The sequence below is a fragment of the Anolis carolinensis genome, chromosome 1 (assembly GCF_035594765.1).
Source record: "Anolis carolinensis isolate JA03-04 chromosome 1, rAnoCar3.1.pri, whole genome shotgun sequence".
NCBI classification, from domain to species: Eukaryota; Metazoa; Chordata; class Lepidosauria; order Squamata; family Dactyloidae; genus Anolis; species Anolis carolinensis.
In genome coordinates this window covers 364,738,144-364,763,271 of record NC_085841.1, presented here as the reverse complement: position 1 = coordinate 364,763,271, position 25,128 = coordinate 364,738,144, and the positions used below count along the sequence as shown (strand labels likewise).

Here is a 25,128-nt window from a genome sequence, read left to right as displayed (position 1 = left end):
ACTGTATGGAAATATAATAAACAATGACAACTAGACTGACAAGTTATTACGGTAATAAAACCAAAATTTCCCTAAACTCTCACTACAGGTCTTAGGACTTCAATTCCCAGCATGCCTCCTCATTGGTTAAGGCAGCGGAGGCTTCTGGGAGTTGGAGTTTCAAAACTAAGAACCCGCTTTTAATCGCCTCAGAGGGGCAGGGGCGTGGCCGGAAGAAAAGGGGCGAAGGGAAAGGGGGCGTGGCCTCACCGTTGGCGCCAACGGTTCAAAAATGGCGGCCGAGAAACTGAAGGGCAAAGTGAGCGCTGCTTTCAAGATGCACGGCCTGATTCTCCGCGCGTGAGTATTTCTTTTCTTCAGGTTCGAGTGGAGGGCCGCTCGCTCAGGGCCGTGGCAAGTGAAGAAGGCCTTCGTGTAGAGAACATCTACAACCTAGGCCTCAGGTGTTTTTTTGGACTGCATTTCCCAGAAGCCTCTGCCACCTTGGCTAAGGAGAAGGCATTCTGGGAAGTGGAGTCCAAAGCGCCTGGAAGGCCAGAGCTTCGGAAACACTGCAGAAAGGCAGTGTAGACTCACGTAATCCAGTTCCAAGCAGATCATGTCATTATCTAGTTTAATAATCTGGGTTATATAGCAGTATAGACTCACGTAATCCAGTTCCAAGCAGATCATGTCATTATCTAGTTTAATAATCTGGGTTATATAGCAGTATAGACTCACGTAATCCAGTTCCAAGCAGATAATGTCATTATCTAGTTTACTAATCTCGATTGTATGGCAGTGTAGACTCACGTAATCCAGTTCCAAGCAGATAATGTCATTATCTAGTTTACTAATCTGGATTGTATGGCAGTGTAGACTCACGTAATCCAGTTCCAAGCAGATAATGTCATTATTTAGTTTAATAATATGGATTATATAGCAGTGTAGACTCACATAATCCAGTTCCAAGCAGATCATGTCATTATTTAGTGTAATAATGTGGATTATATGGCAGTGTAGACACATGTAATCCAATTCCAAGCAGGTAATGTCTTTATGTAGTTTAATTTGGATTCTATGGTAGTGTAGACTAATGTAATCAATTTCCGAGCAGATAACGTTATCTAGTTTAATAATCTGGATTATACGGCAGCGTAGACTCACATTATCCAGTTCCAAGCAGATAATGTCATTATTTAGTTTAATAATCAGGATTATATGGCAGTGTAGACCCACGTAATCCAGTTTCAAGCAGATAGTGTGATTGTTTCATTTAATAATCTGGATGATACGGCAGTGTAAACTCATGTAATCCAGTTCCGAGAAGGTCATTATCTAGTTTAATACTCTGGATTATATGGCATCGTAGACTCACGTAATCCAGTTCCAAGAAGATCATGTCATTATCTAGTTCAATAATCTGGGTTATATGGCAGTGTAGACCCACGTAATCCAGTTTCAAGCAGATAGTGTGATTGTTTCATTTAATAATCTGGATGATACGGCAGTGTAAACTCATGTAATCCTGTTCCAAGCAGATCATGTCATTATCTAGTTTAATAACCTGAATTACAGTAGAGTATTGCTTATCCAACGTTCTGGATTATCCAACGCAGTCTCCATATCGCCCAGATCCACAGCTATTTCTGTAGACAGCAAGGACTGAACTTTTTACAGATTTAACTTCCAACAATGTTGTTACTGTAAATTCATTTTGTGCAATTCTATCCTTATTTGTAGTCAATGTTTTAGTAATCAATGTTTTTGTAGTCAATGTTTTCAATACATTGTGATGTTTTGATGCTAAATTCATAAATACAGTAATTACTACATAATGTTACTGTGTATTGAACTGCTTTTTCTGTTGACTTGTTGTAAAACATGATGTTTTGGTGCTTAATTTGTAAAATCATAACATAATTTGACGTTTAATAGACATTTCCTTAATCCCTCCTTATTATCCTACTTTCTGCTGGTCTGTTTATGTTGGATAAGCGAGACTCTACTGTATATGGCAGTGTACTCACGTAATCCAGTTCCAGACTAACATGTTATCCACATCGCTAATTTTGGCTAAGTTTTCTTTTCTCTTCCATTAGTGAAGCTGCTAAATATCTCACAGAAGCTCTTCAATCAGCTAATGAAGTCGAGTTGGAAGACATGATAGAAAATATAATCGATGCTGTTGAAAAACAGCCTTGTAAGTAATACCTTCTGTTTTCTACAATGGTTAAAGAAGGAAACAATGAGATAACGTTTCTGTGGCTTCTGCCGGGATTTGTGATTGTAAGATGTTGTTACTCCTGGATTATGCTATCTATTTTCATAATAGATAACAGTGCCAGACACGCTCTCTCATCATCTATTACCAATAGAAAGAGTATGTTTTCCATGGGAAGGCTTTTTCTGGCAATATTCTTGAAAATAGATCTGGTATGGATATATGAGAATGTTTTGTTAAAACTACAAAACCTTATGTTACTGATTTATTTGTCTCATTTAGGCGCCTTCTACACTGCCATATAAAATCCAGATTATCTGCTTTGAACTGGATTATATGGCAGTGCAGACTCAGATAATCCAGTTCAAAGCAGATCATGTGGATTTTCTGCTTTGATAATCTGGATTATATGGCAGTGTAGAAGGTACCTTGGGGTTACAAGATCTTTATGCATAATAGTCCAGACTAATGCAGCTATGGGGAGACAGGGCGGAATACAAATAAAATATTATTATTATTATTATTATTATTATTATTATTATTATGTATTTGAATTCTTTCATATTCAGAACTTTGTTCTACTTCTCCATCAAATATGCCCAGTATGACAGGGATATATATATATGTGTGTGTGTGTGTGTGTGTGTGTGTGTGTGTGTGTCGTGTCAGAAGCAAATTCTAGTGTGAGAGAATCGGCAGTCTTCAAAGATATTGCTCAGGGGATGCCCGGATGTGTTACCATCCTGTGGGGGGCTTCACTCATGGGAAGCTAGGGCTGACAGATGGTAGGATGGTGGATTTGAACTCAAGTCAGCAGTTCAGCCAGCACAAGGGTTTAACCCGTTGCGCCAGAAAGTAAAGACTTTCTGTATATATTTAAGTTTTCAATATTAATGTCAAAAATACATAGTATGATTTTACATAGGATTTGTGCTACATTAAAGCAGTAAAGACAAATATAACTTAAGTGAAATAGGGACATATATATGATGAAACCAAATATATTTGATTTTCGAATAAGGGTTAAAGAGATGGAAGTATTACACTATGTAACATGATTTTTGTTCCTGGGTTATGAATGTTATTTCCTAATTATTTCTTTCATAAAAACATGGCAAAAGTGTATTAAACTGCAAAAACTTTGTTTGTATGGGACGGACATCCTGTAGCACATTTTGCTCTAGTTTTTCAGTGATTATCTCATAATCGAGTCTCAACCAATTCAACCTAGTATGTGGCAGCCACAAAAGCATCAAAGTTTCTGGAGTATAACAACTGCTTTCAAAGTAAGGACCGCACAATTAAACAGGAATAACACTTTGTTAGTACTTACTTTCAATGCAATTATGTAATACGCTTTTTAAGTGTGCTCCTCAATGCATAGGCAACCGTTTTTAATTTTCACAATATTCTTTTCAGTGTCATGTAACATGATTGAAAAGTCCATGGTAGAAGCAGCTGTCCTGGAGTGCAGCCAGTCTGTAGACGAAACCATGTATGTTTGCATGCATTAGTTTACTTCAAACGAGCAAGAGCTTTGATTCAGTCTAATTCAGTTGATGCTTTTGATGCTTTTTATTTACTTCCATTGCTTTGTTTGGTTGATATTTCAGATTTTAATGTCACAAAAATTCCTGATGTAGTAACTCAGCAATAATCTCAGGTTTAAAGCTAGCTGGTGATCCTGGTCTAAGTGGAAACAAGCATTGAATGTAATTCCTGGTATAGGCATGTTTCTGCCTGCTGTGTTAATTTCTTTTCGTGAATGGCAGAGTGAAAAGGAATAAGTGTGTTTCATGCATTGTTATGCTAGGAGTTCACATTGTCATATAATAGGGCAAGGTTCCTGTTACTGTATGTCGTAATGTGGAAATGCAGCTAATGATATCTTGCATCTGCTTTTTTTCAGAACTTAGAACATTATTTTTCATGTTATTGCTCGGTATTTTCAAATGATTCAATTAGGAGATAGGGCGGTATATAAATATAGTTTTGTTATTGTTATTACACATGTAGAAACAAGATAATTGGCACAGCAGAATACTGTAGCAATTTATTTTTCATAATTTGTTTGTCTCCAAAGAAAGCTTTCAAATGTGTTTCTTCACGTAATATGATTTTCCCACAGGGAACATATCTTCAACATAATCGGAGCTTTTGATATCCCGCGGTACATTTACAATTCTGAGAGAAAGAAATTTCTACCGTAAGTTTGAATACCGGGCCAGTTTACATGCCACGCTACTCTCTATAAATAAAATGATGACCAAACAAATTATCAAGTTATACATTTTTTTAAAAAAACAAGCCTACTGATCTACTTTTTAACAAATGCTGCTACAGTAAGGCTAGGTATAGCTCCCAGAAATGACAACACACACAAAAAGACACAAACCAATATGCAGAAACACACAGAACATAATATATTAAAACAGGATTAACTAACAAGCATAGAAACCAATCTATAGACCTCTCAGATTATATTCTTAATCTGCTCCCTTTTAGAAATATTGTATATTCACACTTCTACATTTAATACCATACTACTAGTTCATAATTCCCACAAATTGAGGAAGAGACCCAGGGCCCTTCCACACAGCCATATAACCCAGAATATCAAGGCAGAAAATCCACAATACCTGCTTTGAACTGAGTTATCTGAGTCTACACTGCCATAAAATCCAATTCAATGTGGATTTTATACAGCTGTGTGGAAGGGACCAGAGCTGTTTAAGAGTAGAATCCACTGCCTTAGAGTCTGGTGGAGTCTCCTGCTCGGGAGGCTTTTTAACAGAGGCTGGATGACCATCTGACAGGAGGGTTTGGATTTTATTTCCTTCATGCAGAAGGGCGTTGCACTCTCTCAACTTCAGAGGAAGGCAGTAACCAGCCTCCTTGGAATAACTTTTGCTGATTTCTGCTGGGATGGGATTGCTGTAAATTGGGTTCAGGTTGAAGCCCCGAAATAAAAAGCAAATATTTTTACATTTCTGCTTTTGTGGGAAACCTATTTTATCAGCTTCCCCAACATTTACACAAGTCTCTGTATCGTTTCTTTCAGCCTCTCGATGACCAACCACCCTCCGCCCTGTCTGTTAGGCTCTGCCAGGGATAAAGCAGAAGTGTTCCGTGAGCGTTACATCATCTTGCAGCAGGTGAGGAAAAAAATACCAAGGAGATGTAGTCCATTTTGTGCTTAAAACAGTGCTGTGAAAAGTTACATTTTTGGACAACAGCGCCAATCATCCCCAGACAGCAGTGCAGCAGCCCATTGCTTTAGCTGAAAAAAACTAAGCTTTCCAACATCTGACTTAAAGTTTTAGAAAGTTCCATGAATTCAGAAAAATATGTACAGAATTTGGAATCAGGATGTAAAGTTATGACTCCCTCGCAGGGGAAATAGGCATAAATAACACTATGTATAAATAACACCGTTTTTGTTCCTGGATTATCAATGTCTTTTCCCCATTAGTTGTATCATAAAAATATGGTCAAAGTTTACTAAACTGCAAAAGCTTTGTTTTTGTGGGAGGAACATCCTGCTATAGTGCATTTTGCTCTAGCTTTTCAATGAATATCTCACCATTTAGTCTCAACCAATCCAGCCTGGTTTGTGGCAGCAACAGTTTCTAGAGTAGAACAACTACTTTCAAATTAAACAGGAAAGATCACTTTCAAACCTGGAACATAGTTTTTTCAAATTTTGTTACATAGTGTAATGGATGAAATTCGAATCATTAGAAATAACAGAACTGACAGAGCTGTATTTGTATAAAGTCACGTGAATGGCTTTATACAAATATAAAGCCATTCACATGGGAGTGAGCAGCCAGTCCTTTAAGCTGCAAGGCCATTCAGTGATAATCAAGGTGGCCAATTGCTGCATTCACATTTGCTTCAAACAGACAAGAGTTCTTTCTCTCACCCTGGACTGTCCACAGATATATAAACCCCTCTTACCTAGTTTCCAACAGACCTCACAAACTTTGAAGATGCCTGCCACAGATGTGGGTGAAATGTCAGGAGAGAATGCTTCTGGAACATGGCCAGGCAGCCCAGAAAGACTCACAACAACTCAGTGATTCTGGCCATGAAAGCCTTTGACAACACATGTGAATCATGAGGGTGGGGCATGGATATCTTGGAATACATGGTGTAATCATGCAGTTGTATCACGTTAAAATGTTTTTTTGTTTTTGAAATAAAATTTGAATTTAATTTTAAAGAAAATACTCCTATTCACTCTTTACAGAGAACCCACAGGCATGAATTGTTCACACCGTCCGCTATCGGTGCTCTCCCAGAGGAAGGCAGGAGTAAATTCCAGGTAAATAGAGCCTGTTCCTATCATGCAAAAAGGGATGGATTTCATCCCTTGGGACTGGTGCAGGAGCTCTTATCAGTCCAAGGACCAAAGTAACATATTTGGAGGCTGTGGGAGATGGAGGCCACAGCCTCCATGGTCTCAATGTGCTACTCATATTGACTCGAGTCTCATGCACCATTGAACCTAATGCATACCTCAATTTTCAAAATCCTGAAACCAAAACAAGTATTTGCTGCTGAATGTAATGCGCAACAGCAAAAAAGTGCACTTTATACTTACAATTTAATAGTGAAATATGTTAAAGATTGTAGATGAAGTTAAATAGAAGCTATTTTTTTTAACCTGGTACAATCAGCTTTAATGTATTCATTGCCTTTGATTCCAGCTCAAAACCATCGAGACTCTCTTGGGCAGCTCATCCAGAGTCGGGGAAGTGATCGTTCTTGGGATGATAACACAGCTGAAGGAGGTGAGCTCTTTGGGCGGAGTGATGATAACGCATATGATTTTGTGGCCAATCCACCAAGAGAGAGGAAAGGGTGATTTTCCAAAATCCTTTGTGAATTAGATGTTGAAAGAAACCAGAGTAAGAACAGGCTGGGTTCATTTGCACTTCCAAGGGGAATATTGAAATGGGATAGTTTGATCTTACTCGCTTGTATCTGTATTTTTAAGGGCAAGTTTTTCTTGGAAGACCCGACCGGCGTTGTCCAGCTGGACATCAGTAAAGCAATATCCTTTCCATGTGTGTCCAGTAAGAATAATGATTGAGAGGAGGGCCCCCTCAGATGATCACAGTGGCCGAATGGGATTGTAAGTCGGGATGTGGGTTCCCAAATAGTTTTGGCCCAAACCATTTAGAGCTTTATAGGTAATAACCAGCACGTTGTATTTAGCTCAGAAGCAGACCAGCAGCCAATGGAGTTGCCGTAACAGGAGTTATTTGCTCCCTGAATGGCGTCCCAGTTAGCAATCTTTACAAGCCCATCACTGATGACAGATACTGGTTCGGGAGCAGAACGGCATCCTTGGCTTTAGGTGGAAAGGAGTAATAGAGTTGGGTGTTGTCTGCATAAATTTGACACCAAACTCCAAAACTCCAGACGACCTGTCCCATCGGTTTCATGTAAATATTGAATAGCATGGGGACAAAACTGATCCCATAAGCCATAGGCCAAGTAGTCGAGTCCCCCAGCTCCACCATCTGGAGATTAAAATATAATAAATAGACTTAAAATAGCATTTAAGTAGCCTTTAAAACTCACAGCTCCCCCTCAATGCCACCACCAACCTCTGCCTCTTATCCTTCCCCAAATGCCTGCTTGTTATATATATTTTCAAAATTAATGTCAAAAATACGTTGTATGATTTTACATAGGATTTGTGCTACATTATCAAAGTAAAGACAAATATCACTTAAGTAAAGGAGCTATTGAATATAAAAATAAAATAAGGTGTAAACACTAAACTAATTTGGGAAGCTGCTATTGCAACACATCCGATACTTTAGGGCAGGCATGGGCCAACCTTGGCCCTCCCTCCAGGTGTTTTGGACTTCAACTCCCACAATTCCTAACAGCCAGTGCTGTTTTAGAATTCGGACATACTGTTAAACTATTAATGAACATGGAAATGAATGTCATGACTGTTTACCTGCTTTGCTTCTAATGTGTGTTTCTGTTGCACTGCCTTAGTTCCTATCACCCTTAACCACTTTGCACCAGTTCCACAGCGGCTTATATACAGAGTCGTGCTTCGTTTTAACAGAAGGTAAGGCAGACAGTTTTCTTTTCATGACGATGGTTGACTCATATTTGAGATCCCAACGAATCCTTAAGGCTGACTCATAGGTCAGTCCTCTTCCAATAGCAAAGAGCCCGGATAGATATCCAAAATTATGAATAGTATCGGGATGAGGAGAACAAGAATTTGGTGTTTTCATCAGAAGCTGCAAACAGAGCTGTTTCCCTTGACCCGAGAGCTGTTGTTCTGAACCAGATAATTTTAGGTGTCAGTTGCGGTTTTGTTGTGAGATACAAACCACAGAAAAATCTGTTCTGCCACCCTTCTGGGAGCAGCCAACTTGTATGGATCTCTCTTTAATTTTTTGAAGTTACATTATACAGTAATTTAAAATGTTTCAGTATTTTTATGCATTAAAAATGTTACTGTAATTGAATGATTTTTAAGGTTGGAAAGCAACCTTTGGCAGCATTACCCATGCCAAGGGGACAGGGAACAATTCTCAAACGTCATGACAGAATTCAAAACGATGATGTTCTTGATCATGGAAGTAGATTAGAATATAAATTCAAAGATCCTGAGGCTCTGGTTGTAGGGTGTCATATTTACTGCCTCTCTTAAGAATATAGGGAACCATTTGGTGTAAGAAATGTCATACGTTTCCCTGTTTAATCAGAGGCACTTCTCATTTTACTTCCTAGGCTGGTATGAAGACGAGGTCTTTCACGTCAATGCTTTTGGGTTCCCCCCAACAGAGCCTTCTGCTACAACGAGGTATTTATATTCTTGACTTATAAGATCTGTTTGACGAGGTATAGGCAAACTTGGGCCCTCCAGGTGTTTTGGACTTCAACTCCCACAATTCCTAACAGCCTACCAGCTGTTAGGAATTGTGGGAGTTGAAGTCCAAAACACCTGGAGGGCCAAAGTTTGCTCATACCTGCAGTACAGTATAGTAATTATCATGCCTAAACCAAGGTCAAATCTTGAACAGGAATCCCTGCCTTTTTTGCTTGTCCTACCACTCATTGCACAATAGGTGCAGGTAACAAGGGTCCACTGCATAATGTTGTGCAGGCCTAAACAACAATGATACATTTTTATTTATTACCTGCCTCTCCTTACGAATCAAGGCGGGTTACAACTCAGTTAAAATATATCCTCTTCATACAATACATTCAACAAAAACATATATTAAAACATATTTCTATAAAATACACACATGAAAATACATATAAAATGTTATAATTGTATAATTTTTGAACCTTGAAAAATCCTTTGTTGAGATGACTTCTGTTATTCCAAAATACCTGCACTTCCGAAATGTTAATGCTGGTAAGGGTCTTAGTGGTAAATAACACTATGTAACACAATTTTTCTTCCTGGGTTATAAATGTCATTTCCTAATTGGTTCTATCATAAAAACATAGAAAAGGTTTATTAAACTGCAAAAACCTTGTAGTGATCTGTACATTGAAAGGTTAAAAATGGCATATTTTCATTAAGGAAAATTACTGTCAAGAGTCAGACGCCAATTAGCGAACAAAAATAGAGTTTATTCAGCAGATAAGCCAAAAAGTAATGTTAACACAGAAAAAACCTTGAAACACTTCACTATCAGTGCTTCAAGAGCAGTTCAAACAAAAATATAATTCAGCAACACAAGCAGGTAAAAACAAAGCTAAACAAACTTAGTGCAAACTGCACTTTCTGAGTCCAAGCCCTGCCAGCCGGCTCTGTAGTTTTCAAAGGAACAGTTCCCAAAAGAAAACACTAAATTGGTCAGGAAACAAACTAACTAACTAAGAATGCAGTAGACTGCTTCCACAATGTGGATAAAGCCGAAGGCTACAAAAGGATGGTGAAAAGACGTCGTCCGGGATTCCAAGGTCAGGTCAGGAGATAACAGCAAGCCAGGAGTCAAAAGCCGATAGTAGTCATCAATCACAGGGCGAAGGCAGTAGCAAGGTCAAATTCCGATCCAAGGTCTGAAGAGGGTGCAGTCATCCAAAACAGGTCCACGATAAGACACAGCGAGAGCCAAGCTAGGTGATAACAGCAGATTCAAATCATAGTCCAAGTCCAGTCTTCATGGAAACACAGAGATCCCAATGGCGCCTCAGCAACACCTTGCCACACACAAAGTGCAGTGGCCAAACATTCCCATTTTATTCCCCTTCCTCCTGGGTGACCAAACACTCACACCCAAACACCAGGTGTCCCAAATCTACTCAGAGTCTGAGCTCCACACAGCTAGAGCTTGTGGATCGGGAGTACCTAGCAATTCGTTGGAGTCCCAATCATCCTGCCCACACTTAGCCCCATGAACACTTAAAGAACCATCCTCCCTTCTCCAAGCATCCCAATTGGGATCAGCTCCTGCAGAAACCCCAGGTTCAGAAGTATCCATAGACCCCAAATCCTCAGACATCTCCGGTGGCTGTGCCCATTCAGTGCCCGCTTCCCCAGCCACCACCTGTTCCTCAGCATCCATCTCCCCATCTGAATCTTCCTCAGAAGATCCCCATATAGCTCTCTAAGTCGCTTCCTGCGCAACTCCTCCAGTGAACCCTCATCACGAGGGTTTTTTCTTCCTCTTCGAATTCCATCCCCATCAACCATAATCCCCGAAGGCGCAGTCACAACAATTACAAACCAAGTGCCTAGACTGAAGAAAATAGTAGTACTATCCTCAGCCTCAAAAAAAGTTTCTGGAGTAGAACAACTACTTTCAAAGTAAGTATCACAGAATTAAACAGGAAATAACACTATCAAACCAGTAATAGATTTTTTTTCAGGTTTTGTTACATAGTGTAATGAAGGATTTAGATCTTAAATTGTACTTCGAAAGAATACTCTGTTTTAAAAAGACTTCAACTCTAAGGCTGACCATAGAGAGCTTGCTTTTCTCATCGTTCCTTGTTTTTCTCTGCAGGGCATATTATGGAAACGCAAACTTCTTTGGAGGCCCTTCCTCAACCTCCGTCAAGGCTTCGGCCAAGTTGAAGCAACTGGAAGAAGAGAACGAAGACACCATGTTTGTGTTCCTTTCGGATGTCTGGCTGGACCAGGTGGAGGTTTTGGAGAAGCTCCGCCTAATGTTTTCAGGTACCTCCATTGATCCGTATCTTGGAAGCCTGTGAGGGTTCTGTTCAGACAAACAGCAACTTAAGAGATTTTTATGTCTGTAAAATAAGGAATGGTGCAGGCAGGGAAACATTTCACCATTACGCTAGAACAGGCATGGGCAAATTCAACCCTCCCTTCAGGTATTTTGGGCTTCAACTCCCACAATTCTTAGCAGCTTACATTTAATTCCATAGCCCAGAAACATTGGAGGGCTGCCTTTTATTCTCTGCTTGTGGCTTTTCAGAGGAAACTATTGGCTAGTTTTAAAGACCATTCTATTGGGTCATTCTTGAGAAACAACACAATATTGAATGTATTTCAGTATTATGATGTATTTTAGCTATGTTGTATCCCACCTCCAGTTGGAAGGAGAAGCAGATAATGAATTAAAAGTATTAATAATATTAATAATATCTACAGCTCCCATAATCCTCCAGCATTAACTGTGTTAGTTGGGGTTGTAGATCAGCAGCACCTCTAAAGGCCTTGGCTTTTCTGCTGTGTGCATCTTGTGTCCTTGGTGCACAGTGTTGTGTAGTGTTGCAGAATTCACCTTGCCCTCAACACCAACCAGGAAACCAAAAGTAACAGTAAAATAGTTTATTGATAAAAACACATATAAAAAGGAAAATTCGCTGTAAGAAATAAAGGCAAAATCCAAGAGGTAATGGCGAAAAATAGTCAAACAAGTAGTAAGCAAAACCAAACTGGCAATAGGAAAATACTCCAAAGATAATAATTCAGACAGTTTGAAGCTGTTTCATAAACCAGGTACAGAAATCTCAAAATTCAACATGAGCATAAATCCAGAGAAACAAGGACCAAAACATGAACATGAATCCAAAAGCCAGACTATAAAAACTTCTTAAACTATGCATCCACACTCCCAAGATGATGATTATGATAATAGTAATAATAATAATAATGATAATACTTCCGAATCCAGACTGGCAAAGTTCTGGAACACAACACACCAGACATCACAGTTGTGGAAAAGAAAAAGGTTTGGATCATTGATGTTGTCCCAGGTGACGGTCGCATTGACAAAAAACAACAGGAAAAACTCAGCTGCTATCAGGACCTCAAGATTGAACCAGTGCAGGTGGTCCCCGTGGTGATGGACACATTGGGTGCTGTGCCAAAAGATCTCAGCCAGCATTTGGAAACAATAGACATTGACAAAATTACGATCTGCCAACTGCAAAAGGCCACCCTACTGGGATCTGCACGCATCATCCGAAAATATATCACACAGTCCTAGATACTTGGGAAGTGTTCGACTTGTGATTTTGTGATATGAAATCCAGCATATCTATCTTGTTTGCTGTGTCATAATAAAATAAAATAATAATAATAATAATAATAAAAACTTCATTTATATCCTGCCTCCATCTCCCAGAGGGACTCGCGGCGGCTCAAAGAACACTCAAGGTGTGACATACAAAATACAACCAGTGCAAAACAAAACATAAACAGTCAACACAACATCTTAAATCCACAGTCCCCCCGGTAGAAACAATACAATACAGCTATTGCTGTAGATAAAACAGCAGTATTTTACCTCAAAATTTTAAAGTGCTAATAAAGGTCCTCATATGTATTATTAGAGAGCCTAAACATGATTGAAGGCTTGTCGGAAAAGCCAGGTCTTTAACTGTGTTCTTGAACTGAGACATGTTCTTGAACTAAAACATGAACTGGAAACAAGGCTTGCGATCCTCACTGTTATATGACATTATTCCCAAAGAGACACTTCCCTGATTTAAAGACCGCAAAACATGAAGTCATTTCTGTGAAATTGACTACCTTGCCTGTGAGACTTTTTATGCTCTTCTTTCTCACAAAGTCTTTTCGACCTTCTCAGTTTGCTTGATTCCTCCCTAAGATCAAGCCTGATTCGGCTGTCGAGCACAGGTGTTCTCTCGGGCAAGCTTTCTCGCCCATCTATGAGTATCTGGTTATGTGTCAGAGAAAGAAGTCAAGCAAGCATGCACTGGGGTTCTTATACTTGAATGTTTGCACATCACTCTTAAGGCAGATGGCCTGGTTTCCATGCAAACCAAATAGGAGTAACGGCCTTTGTTTTGCCACCCAGGTTACTCCGCTGTGCCTCCAACGTGTTTTTTCTTCTGCGGCAACTTCTCTTCGGCCCCTTATGTGAAGAACCAGGTCCAATCGCTGAAAGGTACTTGAGATCAGGCACTGTGTTTTTGTTTCTGAATTAATGCTGCATCAGTCAGTATTTTCCTGTTATTTATCTTTGAACTACTATAGCAGAAATGGGCCAACTTGGGCCCTCCGGGTGTTTTGGACTTCAACTCCCATCATTCCTAACAGCCTCAGGCCCCTTCCTTTTCCCCCTCGGCCGCTTAAGCGGCCGAGGGGGAAAAGGAAGGGGCCTGAGGCTGTTAGGAATGATGGGAGTTGAAGTCCAAAACACCTGGAGGGCCCAAGTTGGCCCATGCCTAGTTTAGAGGCTTACAACCTTAAAACGAAGTAGACTGAAACATAATACTAGCAACCCTGCACCACTGTTTTTCAGTGTCCTGTGGATGAAACGACGAACCATTATACTGTTTCACAGGCATTTTTTTTCCCTGTCACCCTTCCAGATTCTTTGAAAGCCCTTGCAGATATTATATGCGAGTTTCCCAGTATCCATGAGAGGTACGTGCTGCGTTACTATTTGCGCAACAAAACATTGACACAACAGATGTTGTTTACATCGGTGAGTTAGAAAATATTGTACTTGGGAGAATATTAGGTGGACGTTGAGTTCAGAAAGTTTGGGTATATTGTTTTATTTAATTTGCTGTTCAGCCATAGATAGAGTCTTGTCTTCGTATTAGTCGGAAACTCTTTGCAAGCAGCACTGTTCCGAAGCAGTTGTGGGTCCTCCGTTATTGTTGTGGTGGTGGTGGTGTTTATTTATATCCCACTTTTCTCTCCACAAGGAGACTCCTTCTCTGGATAAGACACGGAAGCTGAATGTTGGTCTCCTAAGCTCCCCTTCCCATGTTTATATTGAACTGGCACTGCCTGAATTTGCATTTTGTCTGTGGCTTTTTCTTTGCTTCCTCCCTTGACCTCGTACACCTTGTCCCGTCTCTTTTCTTTCTTCTTGCTTTCCTTCTCCTTTCTTCCTTCATTCCTTTCTCCTCCTTCCTTCATCTTCCCTTTTTCCTTCCTTCCTCCCTTTTTGGTCCCTTTTCCCTTTTTTCTTTCTTCCCTTCCTTCTCCTCATAGCTCCCTCCTTTTGTTTTCCTTCCTTCACCTGGACCATTCTTGGAAATCACACTCTCAGCCTCAGAGCAAGGCCCAGACATACACATATTCCTTCCAAAGTACAAATCTTCATTAAGTTGCTTGCTTCCTTATGGAATTGATGTCTTCTTGCCTCATCTTGCATCTGAGCACTGCATACAAAGATTCCTGTAGGCCAGTAGCGAATCCTTCCCCTCTATATCAGGCATGGGCAAACTGGGGCCTTCTAGGCTGTTAGGAAATGTGGGAGTTGATGTCCAAAACATATGGAGGGCCCAAGTTGGCCCATGCCTGATCATATACTGCCATTTTTATTTTTGGGGGTCTTCACTCCAAAATGGGAGTGGGTTTTGTAGGTTAAACCCAGCAGTTATTTTGAGTAATGATGGGTCTGTGTGCCAAGTTTAGTCCAGATCCATCAAGCTACGGAGGAGTCTTTGTAGGAAAAACAGACATCTATATATATAAAAGAGTGATGGCATCACGGCGACCCACAAAACAACAAAACTACAGGCCCCCCAACCTCGAAATTTGACAACACAACCCATCATCCACGCCTCTAGGTTGATACAACAAAAAGAAAAGAAAAATAAAGTCCTAATTAGAGAGAGAGGAATAATTGCTTTTATCCAATTGCTGCCAGTTAGAAGGCTAAGCTCCTCCAACTTGGTCTCCTAGCAACCCAATCAAAAATAATAAAAAACACTAAAAATTAATACAATAAAATACTATAATAACAGAAAATAACTAAAAATAATACAAGAAAATAATAAAATACAGTAGAGTCTCACTTATCCAACATTCGCTTATCCAACGTTCTGGATTATCCAACGCATTTTTGTAGTCAATGTTTTCAATACATCGTGATATTTGGGTGCTAAATTAGTAAATACAGTAATTACTACATAGCATTACTGCATATTGAAGTACCTTTTCTGTCCAATTTGTTGTCTAACATGATGTTTGGGTGCTTAATTTGTAAAATCATAACTTAATTTGATGTGTAATAGGCTTCTTCTTAATCTCTCCTTATTATCCAACATATTTGCTTATCCAACGTTCTGCCAGCCCGTTTATGTTGGATAAGTGAGACTCTACTGTATAATAAATAAAAATATAACTTACAATAAAATTAATAAAAAATTGCAAATAATGTCAAATAAAAATTGCACAACAATTTTTAACCAATACCACCACCACTTTGCCACAGCAACGCGTGGCCGGGCACAGCTAGTACTTTATAAAGAGATATACAGAAAGTTGGCTCCAAGCGGGAAAGCCTTCCCAAAATACCTTTCAGGTTTTATGTGTTGCACCCCTAGGCTGCGTAGGCACCTCAAAACCACACTGGAGCCCCAGGATATAAGCAACAAGCTGTTTATTGAAGATTATATGCAAGCAATAGCAAATCAAAGTTCAAAGTTTAAATCCACAAGAACAAAGTACTTGAAAATCTTGAAGCAAGAGTCTAGAAAAGTCACTCAAAGAACAAACTCCAAACTAGATAACATAGTAAGCCCCAAGAAAGGTATCATGAACAGTCTGTAGAAGATATCAAGGATTAATCCAAGGTATGAGTTAAGCTGGAAACACAGGAAGCAATACTGGAATGCAGGAACAAAACTCCAAGTTTCGTCCAAGGTACAGGATCAATGCTGGAAAACAAGGCAAGGGTCTTGGCTGCAACAGAAATCCAAACTCCAAAATTACTGACACATTCAACTGGATACACAGGAACAAGAACGAGGCTGGACCTTAAATCAAGGTACAAAGCTGCAGGAACTCACAGGAACACGAAGCAGAGATCTTCCTCTCTTGGATAAGCAAAGTTACCACCTCTGACTCTGTCAGAGAAAGCAGCCCTTCTTAAGAGAAATTCAAGGTCCCTTCCCGTGAGAAGTTTGCTCATTATTTCGTTTAAAAAGCAATCATTTACTCATAGAATCATAGAATAGTAGAGTTGGAAGAGACCTCATGGGCCATCCAGTCCAACCCCCTGCTAAGAAGCAGGAAATTGCATTCAAATTCCTTCTGACATACTCCTTATCTTTTCTCTGTTGAGTTATCACTTTCCTTCTGTTAAGCTCATTAGCCCTATCACTCCCAGAATCCGACCTTGACTGCTTTGAGGAATGTGGGAGATCCAACCTTGACTGCTTTGAGGAATGTGGTTCAAATTGCGTACTTGTAACCATTATGTCTCTGGTCCCAGAATCAACTGGAGCAAACTCTGTCTGCATAGAAACAGGAATCTCAGGCTCTGACAAGCCAGGTGCAGGTGCGGGGACAATCACAGGCTGAACAGGCCCAACCTCAGGCTCACCTGACAGCTCAGGTGGAGGCTGGGCTACAACATTATGTTGCCCTCTCCTCACTTTGCCAAATATAATTATTAAAAGGTAGTCATAACTCACCAATGTGAACAACATTATTGAATGCTTTGCCAGAGCTTCCACTTTAACCTTGGTTTCTGCATTCATCCCTTTGTAGCAGTCGATTTGTGTTCGTTCCTGGCTCTGAAGATCCCGGCCCAGGCTCCATCTTGCCCAGGTAGGATCATAGCAGTTACAGGTGAAGGCTTTGTTACTGAATGTGGTGCTATTTGCAAATGCTCTTCTGGCATTCCTTTTCAGGCCTCCGCTCACAGAGAGCATCACCCAGGAATTTCGGGAGCAAGTGCCAGGTTCGGTTTTCTCAACAAATCCTTGCAGGTAAATGCCCCAATTTTACACCTGGGGGTTGCCGAGGCCTGTTGTGTCCCTTTTGTGAGGGACTGGTCTTCTGGGAAGGGTTTGCACAAATTCCTGTGGAAATAAAAGCTGTGCTTGTTTTTTCCTCATAGGGTCCAGTACTGCACACAGGAAATAATCATCTTCCGAGAAGACTTGGTAAACAAGATGTGCCGGAACTGTGTCCGATTTCCTAGCAACAACTTGGATATTCCTAACCATGTAAGAAACATTCTCCTACATTTTGTTAACATACTTTTTTTTTACAATTAGTCAGAGTGCAGTTTTTTCTCTCTTTCTTTCCTGTATGCAAAATTGTTTGGAGGGAGCCAAGGAGGGAAGGAAATTGAAACTCTGAACTTATTTCTAGCTAGAAACCATAAATGTATATAGAATCTCAAACCTTCGACACATTTCAGTTTCTATTCTCTCGTTCACAGTCACAGGCTTTTCTTGGTAAGATTTTGTTCAGAATGGATTTGCTATTGCCTTCTTCTGAGGCTGAGGAAATTTTTCAGTGACGGAGTGCAGGTTTCAAACCCTGGAGTCTTAGTCTTGGATCCTAGTAGGATGCAATTAATTAATTATAGCTTGGGTTGCTGTGAGTTTTCCGGGCTGTATGGCCATGTTCCAGGTGAAACACGAGTTCTTTCTCCCACCCTGGACATTACACAGTTGCCTAGTTCCAACATACCTCACTACAGACTCGGAGGATGCCTGCCATAGATGTGGGCAGAATGTCAGGAGAAAATGCTTCTGGAACATGGCCATAAAAGCCTTTCGCAACACATCTATAGCTTTCTATTTATCTGTCTTACACAGGGAATAATATATTTATTACACACCTCTGCTTTTGGCTCAAGGTGGGACACAACACAAGTCAAACAGTCTGTAAAAGGACATTTTCAAACATAATTAAAGTGCAACCACTTAAATACATGACACAAAAATAAAAACAACACAGTTTAAATTCGTAAACAAAATATTTGTGGTTTTTAGTTTTGAATATTTTATGGATTTTAACTGAATTGTTTAATACCAATGATATTTAATCCTGTTTTAATGTTTGTATATTTTAAATTGTATTGAAAGGCTTTCAACGTAAGCTGCTTTGAGTCTCCTTGTGGAGGAAAAAAGCAGGGTATAAATAAACATAAAATAATGTTTCAGCTCTGGCCTGTCTTTTTCTTTTTAGCAGCTGAGAAGAGCAGAAGCTGAAATGTTTTTATTATCTATAGCAGGCATAGGTAAACTTCGGCCTTCTAGGTGTTTTGAACTTCAATTTCCACAATTCCTAACAGATGGTAGGCTGTTAGAAATTGTGGGAGTTGACATCCAAAACACCTGGAGGGCCGAAGTTTGCCCATGCCTGATCTATAGCTTCTACTGATTAATCACTGCAAGATATATAGTAAGATACACATTTATATACATGTACTCTTCTATGCATGTGGATAGGGGTGTGTTTTGTATATATGTAAAGGGGACAGAAAAATCTACACTTTAGGCCAGGCATGGGCCTACTTGGGCCCTCAAGGTGTTTTGGACTTCAGGCCCTGGACTTCGGGTGTTGGAAGTCCAAAGCCACCAAAGTTGGCCCATGCCTGGCTTAGGCAAACATACAAGAGTAGAACAGATAGAAGCCAAATGCAATTGTCCTTTGCCTTGCAGTTTGTCAAGACGGTTTTGTCCCAGGGTCACCTGAGCCCCTTGCCTCTGAGCGTCAGCCCCGTCTTCTGGGCCTACGACTACACCTTACGGACCTATCCTCTGCCGGATGTGATCGTCTTCGCTGACAAATATGACCCGTTCACAGTGACAAACACCGACTGCCTTTGTATAAATCCCGTAAGGAAACACCTTTGACCGAACTGACATTACTTTTGTTCCTGGGGTATAAATTCATTTCCTAATTGTTTCTCTATCATACAAATATGGAAAAGGTTTACTAAACTGCACAAACTTTGTTCTTCCGGGAGGGACAACTTGCAGCATATTTTGCTATAGTTTTTCAATGAATATCTTATCATAGAGTCTCAACCAATTCAACATATTTTGCCAGAAAAACAATGACGTTTCTGGATTAGAACAATGACTTTCAAAGGAAGGACAACACATTTCAACAGGAAATAACACTTTCAAACCAGGAACAGAACATTGTTTTTCAAATTTTGTGACATAGTTATCTTCTGTTGCTGCTGTGAGGATCCCATCAGTGGCAGAAACCAGTAGCCAACTCTTCAGGTCCTTTTCTCTTTCTTCCCTTTGTCTTAACTGAAGTTTCCGGGCTGTCTTCACTCCTCTCCAGATCTTTTAAGCTTTTTAGGCAGGCATCCTATCAGTGATGTGTGCAAACAGAAATGCAATACATGCCTTTTGTATGTACTTTAAAAAAAAACTTGTTGTGCATACTGGTATTCCCTTTGTCCCTTGAGAATGACCAAAGCCCTTTGGGACTCATAGAATCCTAGAGTGGGAAGAGACCAAAAGGGACATCCAGTCCACATTCTTCTGCCAGCCAGGAACACACAAAGCATTCCCAGCAGATGGCCATCCAGCTTCTCCTTAAAACCTCCAGAGAAGAAGACTCAATTGGACTCTCAGGCAGCAGAACATTCTACTTGTGAAGCACCTTTCACTGTCAGGAAGTTCTTCCTAATGTTCAAGTGGAATCTCTTTTCCTGCTATTTGAACCATGTGTCACTTTTCCTCCATCTCTACAGTTCATTCTTTCTGCCTAAGTATAGTACCATACATTTCCCCTGTTTGCACTGTTTAGGTGCCCCTCATGGCAATTTTACAGCTATGGAGAACTGGGGGGCAGTTTGCATTTCTATTTTGCCTTCATGGAGCATTGTATTTCAAAGAGGGCCTTCTCAGTGTTTACATTTATTTACATTCAGTCACATAAACTGCCCCTAGCAAGGTATTACAAATAACTATGCAATTATACACTTTTTATATACAGTTTTGCTTCGTGGCATACAGGAAATAAAAGCAAGGCATTGCTAGACTATAGCAGATTATTATAACAGTCCTTATTGCAGGATGTGTAGGTGTTTTTTCCCCCTGTGCTTGTTCATACAGCCTAGTCTCTGAACAGGGTGTAGTATGTATCTGTTTAGCACATTTCCCCAGTTTTGAATGTTTTGTAAACTCCTGTATGTTATCAACTTAACAGCTGTGGGTCCATGGATGGTAATGACGTGTGTGTGTGTGTGTGTGTATAAGCTAGTTAACATCATTTGAGTAATGTCAACTTTGTATTTAACTGCACTATTCTAGAAAATAGCACCTCCCGGTGATACTCAAAGGTGTTTGTGTCTGATAGAAATAAATACTTGAAAATGGCAATAAGATGAATAGCATTTGCTGAAAAAAATGATACAGATTTTAAAAGTGGAATTCTTTTTTTTCTCCATTTATACTAGGGGTCTTTTTCAAAGAGTGGCTTTTCATTTAAAGTATACTACCCATCAAACAAAACAGTTGAAGACAGGTAAGATCTTGATTTTTGCTTTCAAATAATAATGAATGCCTGAGTATTTCCAAGCTTCTCCTTTTAAATACAAAAGGCCATTTTATTGAGCTGCCGCCTGCAGCCAGAAGCACCAGGCAAGCTTCAAAATGACACAGAACGTTGTTAGGAGGAAGAGAAGAAAATGAAGCGTCACACTATGCAATTACAGCACTTTGATACCACTTTAGCTGCCCTGGAAGTTGTGCAGTGTTGCAAATATGCATTATGAAATCTATATTTCTGTATTTCCGATGTCATTCTTCCATTTTATTGGGAGAAGTATTTCATGTCACTCGGTATAATTTACATGTAATTTTATTTTTTTATTAAAAAATAAAACCGTAAAATAATAAAAACACCAATAAAATAAAAACACAATTCCTCTCCTCAAGCAAAGTCAACTATCAAACTATTACATATCTTTTTTGTTCTCTTTGATCATATTTCAGCTTCTGCTAAATATAAGCCACTATATTTAAAATTAATGCATAAGTGCAAGCAATAATTGTGTCATCATTTTATCCATTTTGACTAGAATTCCAATTCCTATGATTTGTTTTGTAAATTCTTCTTTGGATAATTACCTTAATAATTATTTTCCCCAATTTTATTCCCTTTTAATGTAAATAATTTCAGATTTGTTGAGGTTGTTGTTTATTCGTTCAGTCGCTTCCGACTTTTTGTGACCTCATGGACCAGCCTACACCAGACCTCCCTGTCGGCCGTTGCCAATTTCAGATTAATCGCATATAATCCCCTCTATTTTTTTCATTATATAATTTTACTATATTCCAACTTTTTTCCAATTTAACATCTTTACTGTATTTCCCACTTTCATCTTACCATCAGCAGTTTAAAGCATTTGTCAAAAGTTCAGTTCTTGTAGTTTCATTTTTGTATTTAATGTTCTGACCAAGCTATAGTTTCTATTTTTAATCCTTTTTAAATTAACTATAAACTAAGTAAACTCCTGGTGACCCCAAACATTTGGGAAACTGCCAACTTGAATCTTAAGATAATTAAATCTCCAAGTATTAAGGTCTTGCTTGATGTGAGGCAATCTCAATAGATTTGTATGTGAATGGAACCTTTTTTTCCTTAATTAAACAGAAAGTAATCCTCACTTAATAAGACAAGGCATCACAAATCCATGTGAAGGGGTCCCTTTGAGCCTCAGTCAAGGAAAATGAGCTGAAATATTCTGATACCTTTAATAAAATGGGGAAATTGTTTCCCTGTAGCCATAGGAACAGTTATCTCAGAGGCTCTGAATATGTTTTAATGGTTTTTAACTGGGAATTTTTAAATACTGTTTATTTTTAATCCTGTTTTAATGTTTGCATATTTGTGTATTTTAAATTGTATGCTAATACTTTTGTGTTAAACTGCTTTGAGTCTCCTTCAGGAAAGATAAAGCGGGGTATAAATAAATATACTATTATTTATTTATTTATTTGATAAATTTATATCCCGCCTTTCTCTGAGCACAGACCCAAGGCGGTTAAAACAGAATAAAACACGCAATACTCAAGTTAAAACAACCTATTAAAACGTAATTTTTCCTCCAAAATGGTATTTGGAGATCATAACCTTTTGGAAAAGCATGACCTTTCAGAGAAGAACCAAAAGCCTGTTTGAGTAGAATCTTCACAGGTGTTATACAACCAAATGTAATATGCAAGGCAATTGGCTTCATTTGTTAGACTGAACCTATTGTTTCGGATCTGTTAGAAAACAGAGAATATACCAATGCATAAAAACAGCAGTGCTTCAAAAGTATTTTTCAGTTGCCCAAAAATACATCTGCTCTCCCATAAAACAACTTGTTTTATATTATGCACTCAAGACAAAAAGAAGTAGACTTTGATAAAAATAACATACTTGGTTTACTCACAACTTTCATGTGTTTAGCATAACACAGGTACATAGCTTATCAGTCCAGGATATGTTTGTGATAATCTCTGTGTGCAGATGGCACAGGGCATCTTTCCTAAACAACAACAGGCATGTGTTGGTCTGAGCAGTCCCAATGTCTAATGGAGTCTAAGGTCTGAGCAATCTCAGATCAGATCATGCCACAACCTCTCGGGAAACATAGAGCAAAAGAACCTACATTGCAGAACATACATACTAAACAGTAAGCAAACAGAATCATAGATTAACCAATTACTAGAGGTGGCTTGAAGAAGGTTGTAATTTCCAACATTTTTGAAACTGCAAACACAATTAAAGCCATGTGAACATTTAATAATAACAACAACAACAATAATAATCTCCTTTGAAGTTGAAGGCTTTCATGGCTGGAATCACAGGGTTGCTGTGCGTTTTCCGGGCTGTACAGCCATGTTCCAGAAGTATTTTCTCCTGACGTTTCGCCCACATCTACGGCAGGCATCCTCAGAGCTTGTGAGGATATGCCTCACAACCTCCGAGGATGCCTGCCATAGATGTGGGTGAAACGTCAGGAGATAATACTTCTGGAACATGGACATACAGCCCGGAAAATACACACCAATCCTTTGAAAGTCATTAGTCCTATTCCCTAGCTTTCAGTTAAGCACCAAGGAGATGGGGATAATAACTTGGTTTTGAGGAAAACACAAATATGGTTCTTAACGTTACTTTTTATTATTTCCAGCAAACTTCAGGGCCTTTGAAGACAAGGAGGAGCAAATCAACGTCCCAGTTTCGATACTGTTTAAGTCCCACTTCTGTGGACCACGGATTATTACAACATGTGGGACATTTTGAGTGCAAATCTTCAAATGAAGGGATGAAATGTGGATGCGGTGTATTTGCATCCTGGGAATTGAAGATCCCACAAAAGACCAAGCTCTCAATGGACTTACATTTAAACCGAAAAGGAGAAGCCCTGGAAGAATGGGATTTCAGGCTTCTTTCTTCCCATCTGCCCTCAAGCATCATTGAAATGAATACCATCGCAAGCTACACAAATTTGAGCTGAAACCTGGGAGAGAAATAGGAGTAGATGGAATGAATGGAAGAGCTAAAAAAGGACAATGAGACTGAATTCCTTGCTGCTGCAGAGGCTCATGTGTTTCCTCTTCAGTCTCATGTGCAGAAGGCCCAGTGCTATAAGTCTGTGGTCCATTATGGCTGCTGCTGTGATTGGCCACACATACACCATCCACACTGCCATATTACAGCAGTTTCACACCACTTTTAACTGCCTTGGCGCCATCTGAGATTTGTAGCTTGTAGCATTAGAGCTCTCCCACACAAAAGGATAAATGTCTCACAAAACTACAACTCCCAGCATTCCACGGCACTGAAGTATGACAGTGAATGTGGTGCCAGAACTTGTCAGTTTAATTTGATTAAATTATCAGGATTTTAAGCAACCTTCATGTTCTTAATTTATAAAATTGATAATATTTTTTTCAGTGTATGTACAATATTTTATGTAATAATTGCAATAAAGTGTTTACAGTTTAAGGGCTTGGAATGGTGGCTTCTTAACATTTCAAATAGCAGTGTTTTGTGTGTCACCTGTTCTGTCTCTTCCGCTGCAGAACCAAATTCCCCCAAAACAAGCAAATTTGGGGAAACTAAACATTTAAGAAACCATGTTGGTTCCCAGTTTTCAGTATCCTCAACTCACCTGGCTCATCTCTCTATATCAGGCATGGGCAAACTTGGGCCCTCCAGGTGTTTTGGACTTCAACTCCCACAATTCCTAACAGCTGCAGGCCTTTTCCTTTTCCACTTAAACGGCTGACTTACCTATTTAGTTAGGCGATCCTTCGTTGTCCAAGTATTATGGTCCTCCAAGTGTAGTGTCTGGTGGGTATGTAGGTGACTGTGGAGTCCTATTCTCGACTGGCATGTTCTTCCGCAGTGAGGGCGTCAGATTCTAGACAGAAGGCGGTCCCGGTCAGGATTGGCTTGACACGCCTTCCCCTTGACACATTTCTCCCTTTCGCCTTCCATTTGTGCCTCTTTGAATTCCACAGCACTGTTGGTCACAGCTGACCTCAGGTTAGAGTGCATTGATGGTTGTAGAAATAAATAGAAGCTTTACCACAGTTTCTGAATCAAGATAAACCCTGCAGTATAATAAAATGTCACTCTGGCTTGCGCAACAAGCAACAATATCTTTACTTCAGTTCAGAAGTTCAAACAGGGCAACAATATATATATAACAGTCTTTCTGAATTCACACAGAGATAAACAGTCCCTTTAAATATGCCTC

At 39.5% G+C, this 25,128-nt stretch overlaps 1 protein-coding gene across 1 annotated transcript; it reads left to right on the top strand.

Annotated features, from left to right (window-relative positions):
- The first annotated feature begins 221 nt into the window (after window positions 1–221).
- pole2 (DNA polymerase epsilon 2, accessory subunit) lies at window positions 222–24,371 on the top strand. Its single transcript, XM_003227991.3, has 19 exons — window positions 222–339; window positions 2,082–2,182; window positions 3,623–3,698; window positions 4,332–4,409; window positions 5,265–5,358; window positions 6,456–6,530; window positions 6,916–6,999; window positions 7,206–7,262; window positions 8,252–8,300; window positions 8,975–9,047; window positions 11,209–11,381; window positions 13,498–13,587; window positions 14,015–14,069; window positions 17,157–17,216; window positions 17,300–17,377; window positions 17,509–17,617; window positions 19,067–19,243; window positions 20,827–20,894; window positions 23,554–24,371. Exons 1-19 carry the CDS (start codon window positions 272–274, stop codon window positions 23,570–23,572), a joined length of 1,584 nt encoding a protein of 527 aa, XP_003228039.1. The 5' UTR covers window positions 222–271; the 3' UTR covers window positions 23,573–24,371.
- Window positions 24,372–25,128: the final 757 nt, after the last annotated feature.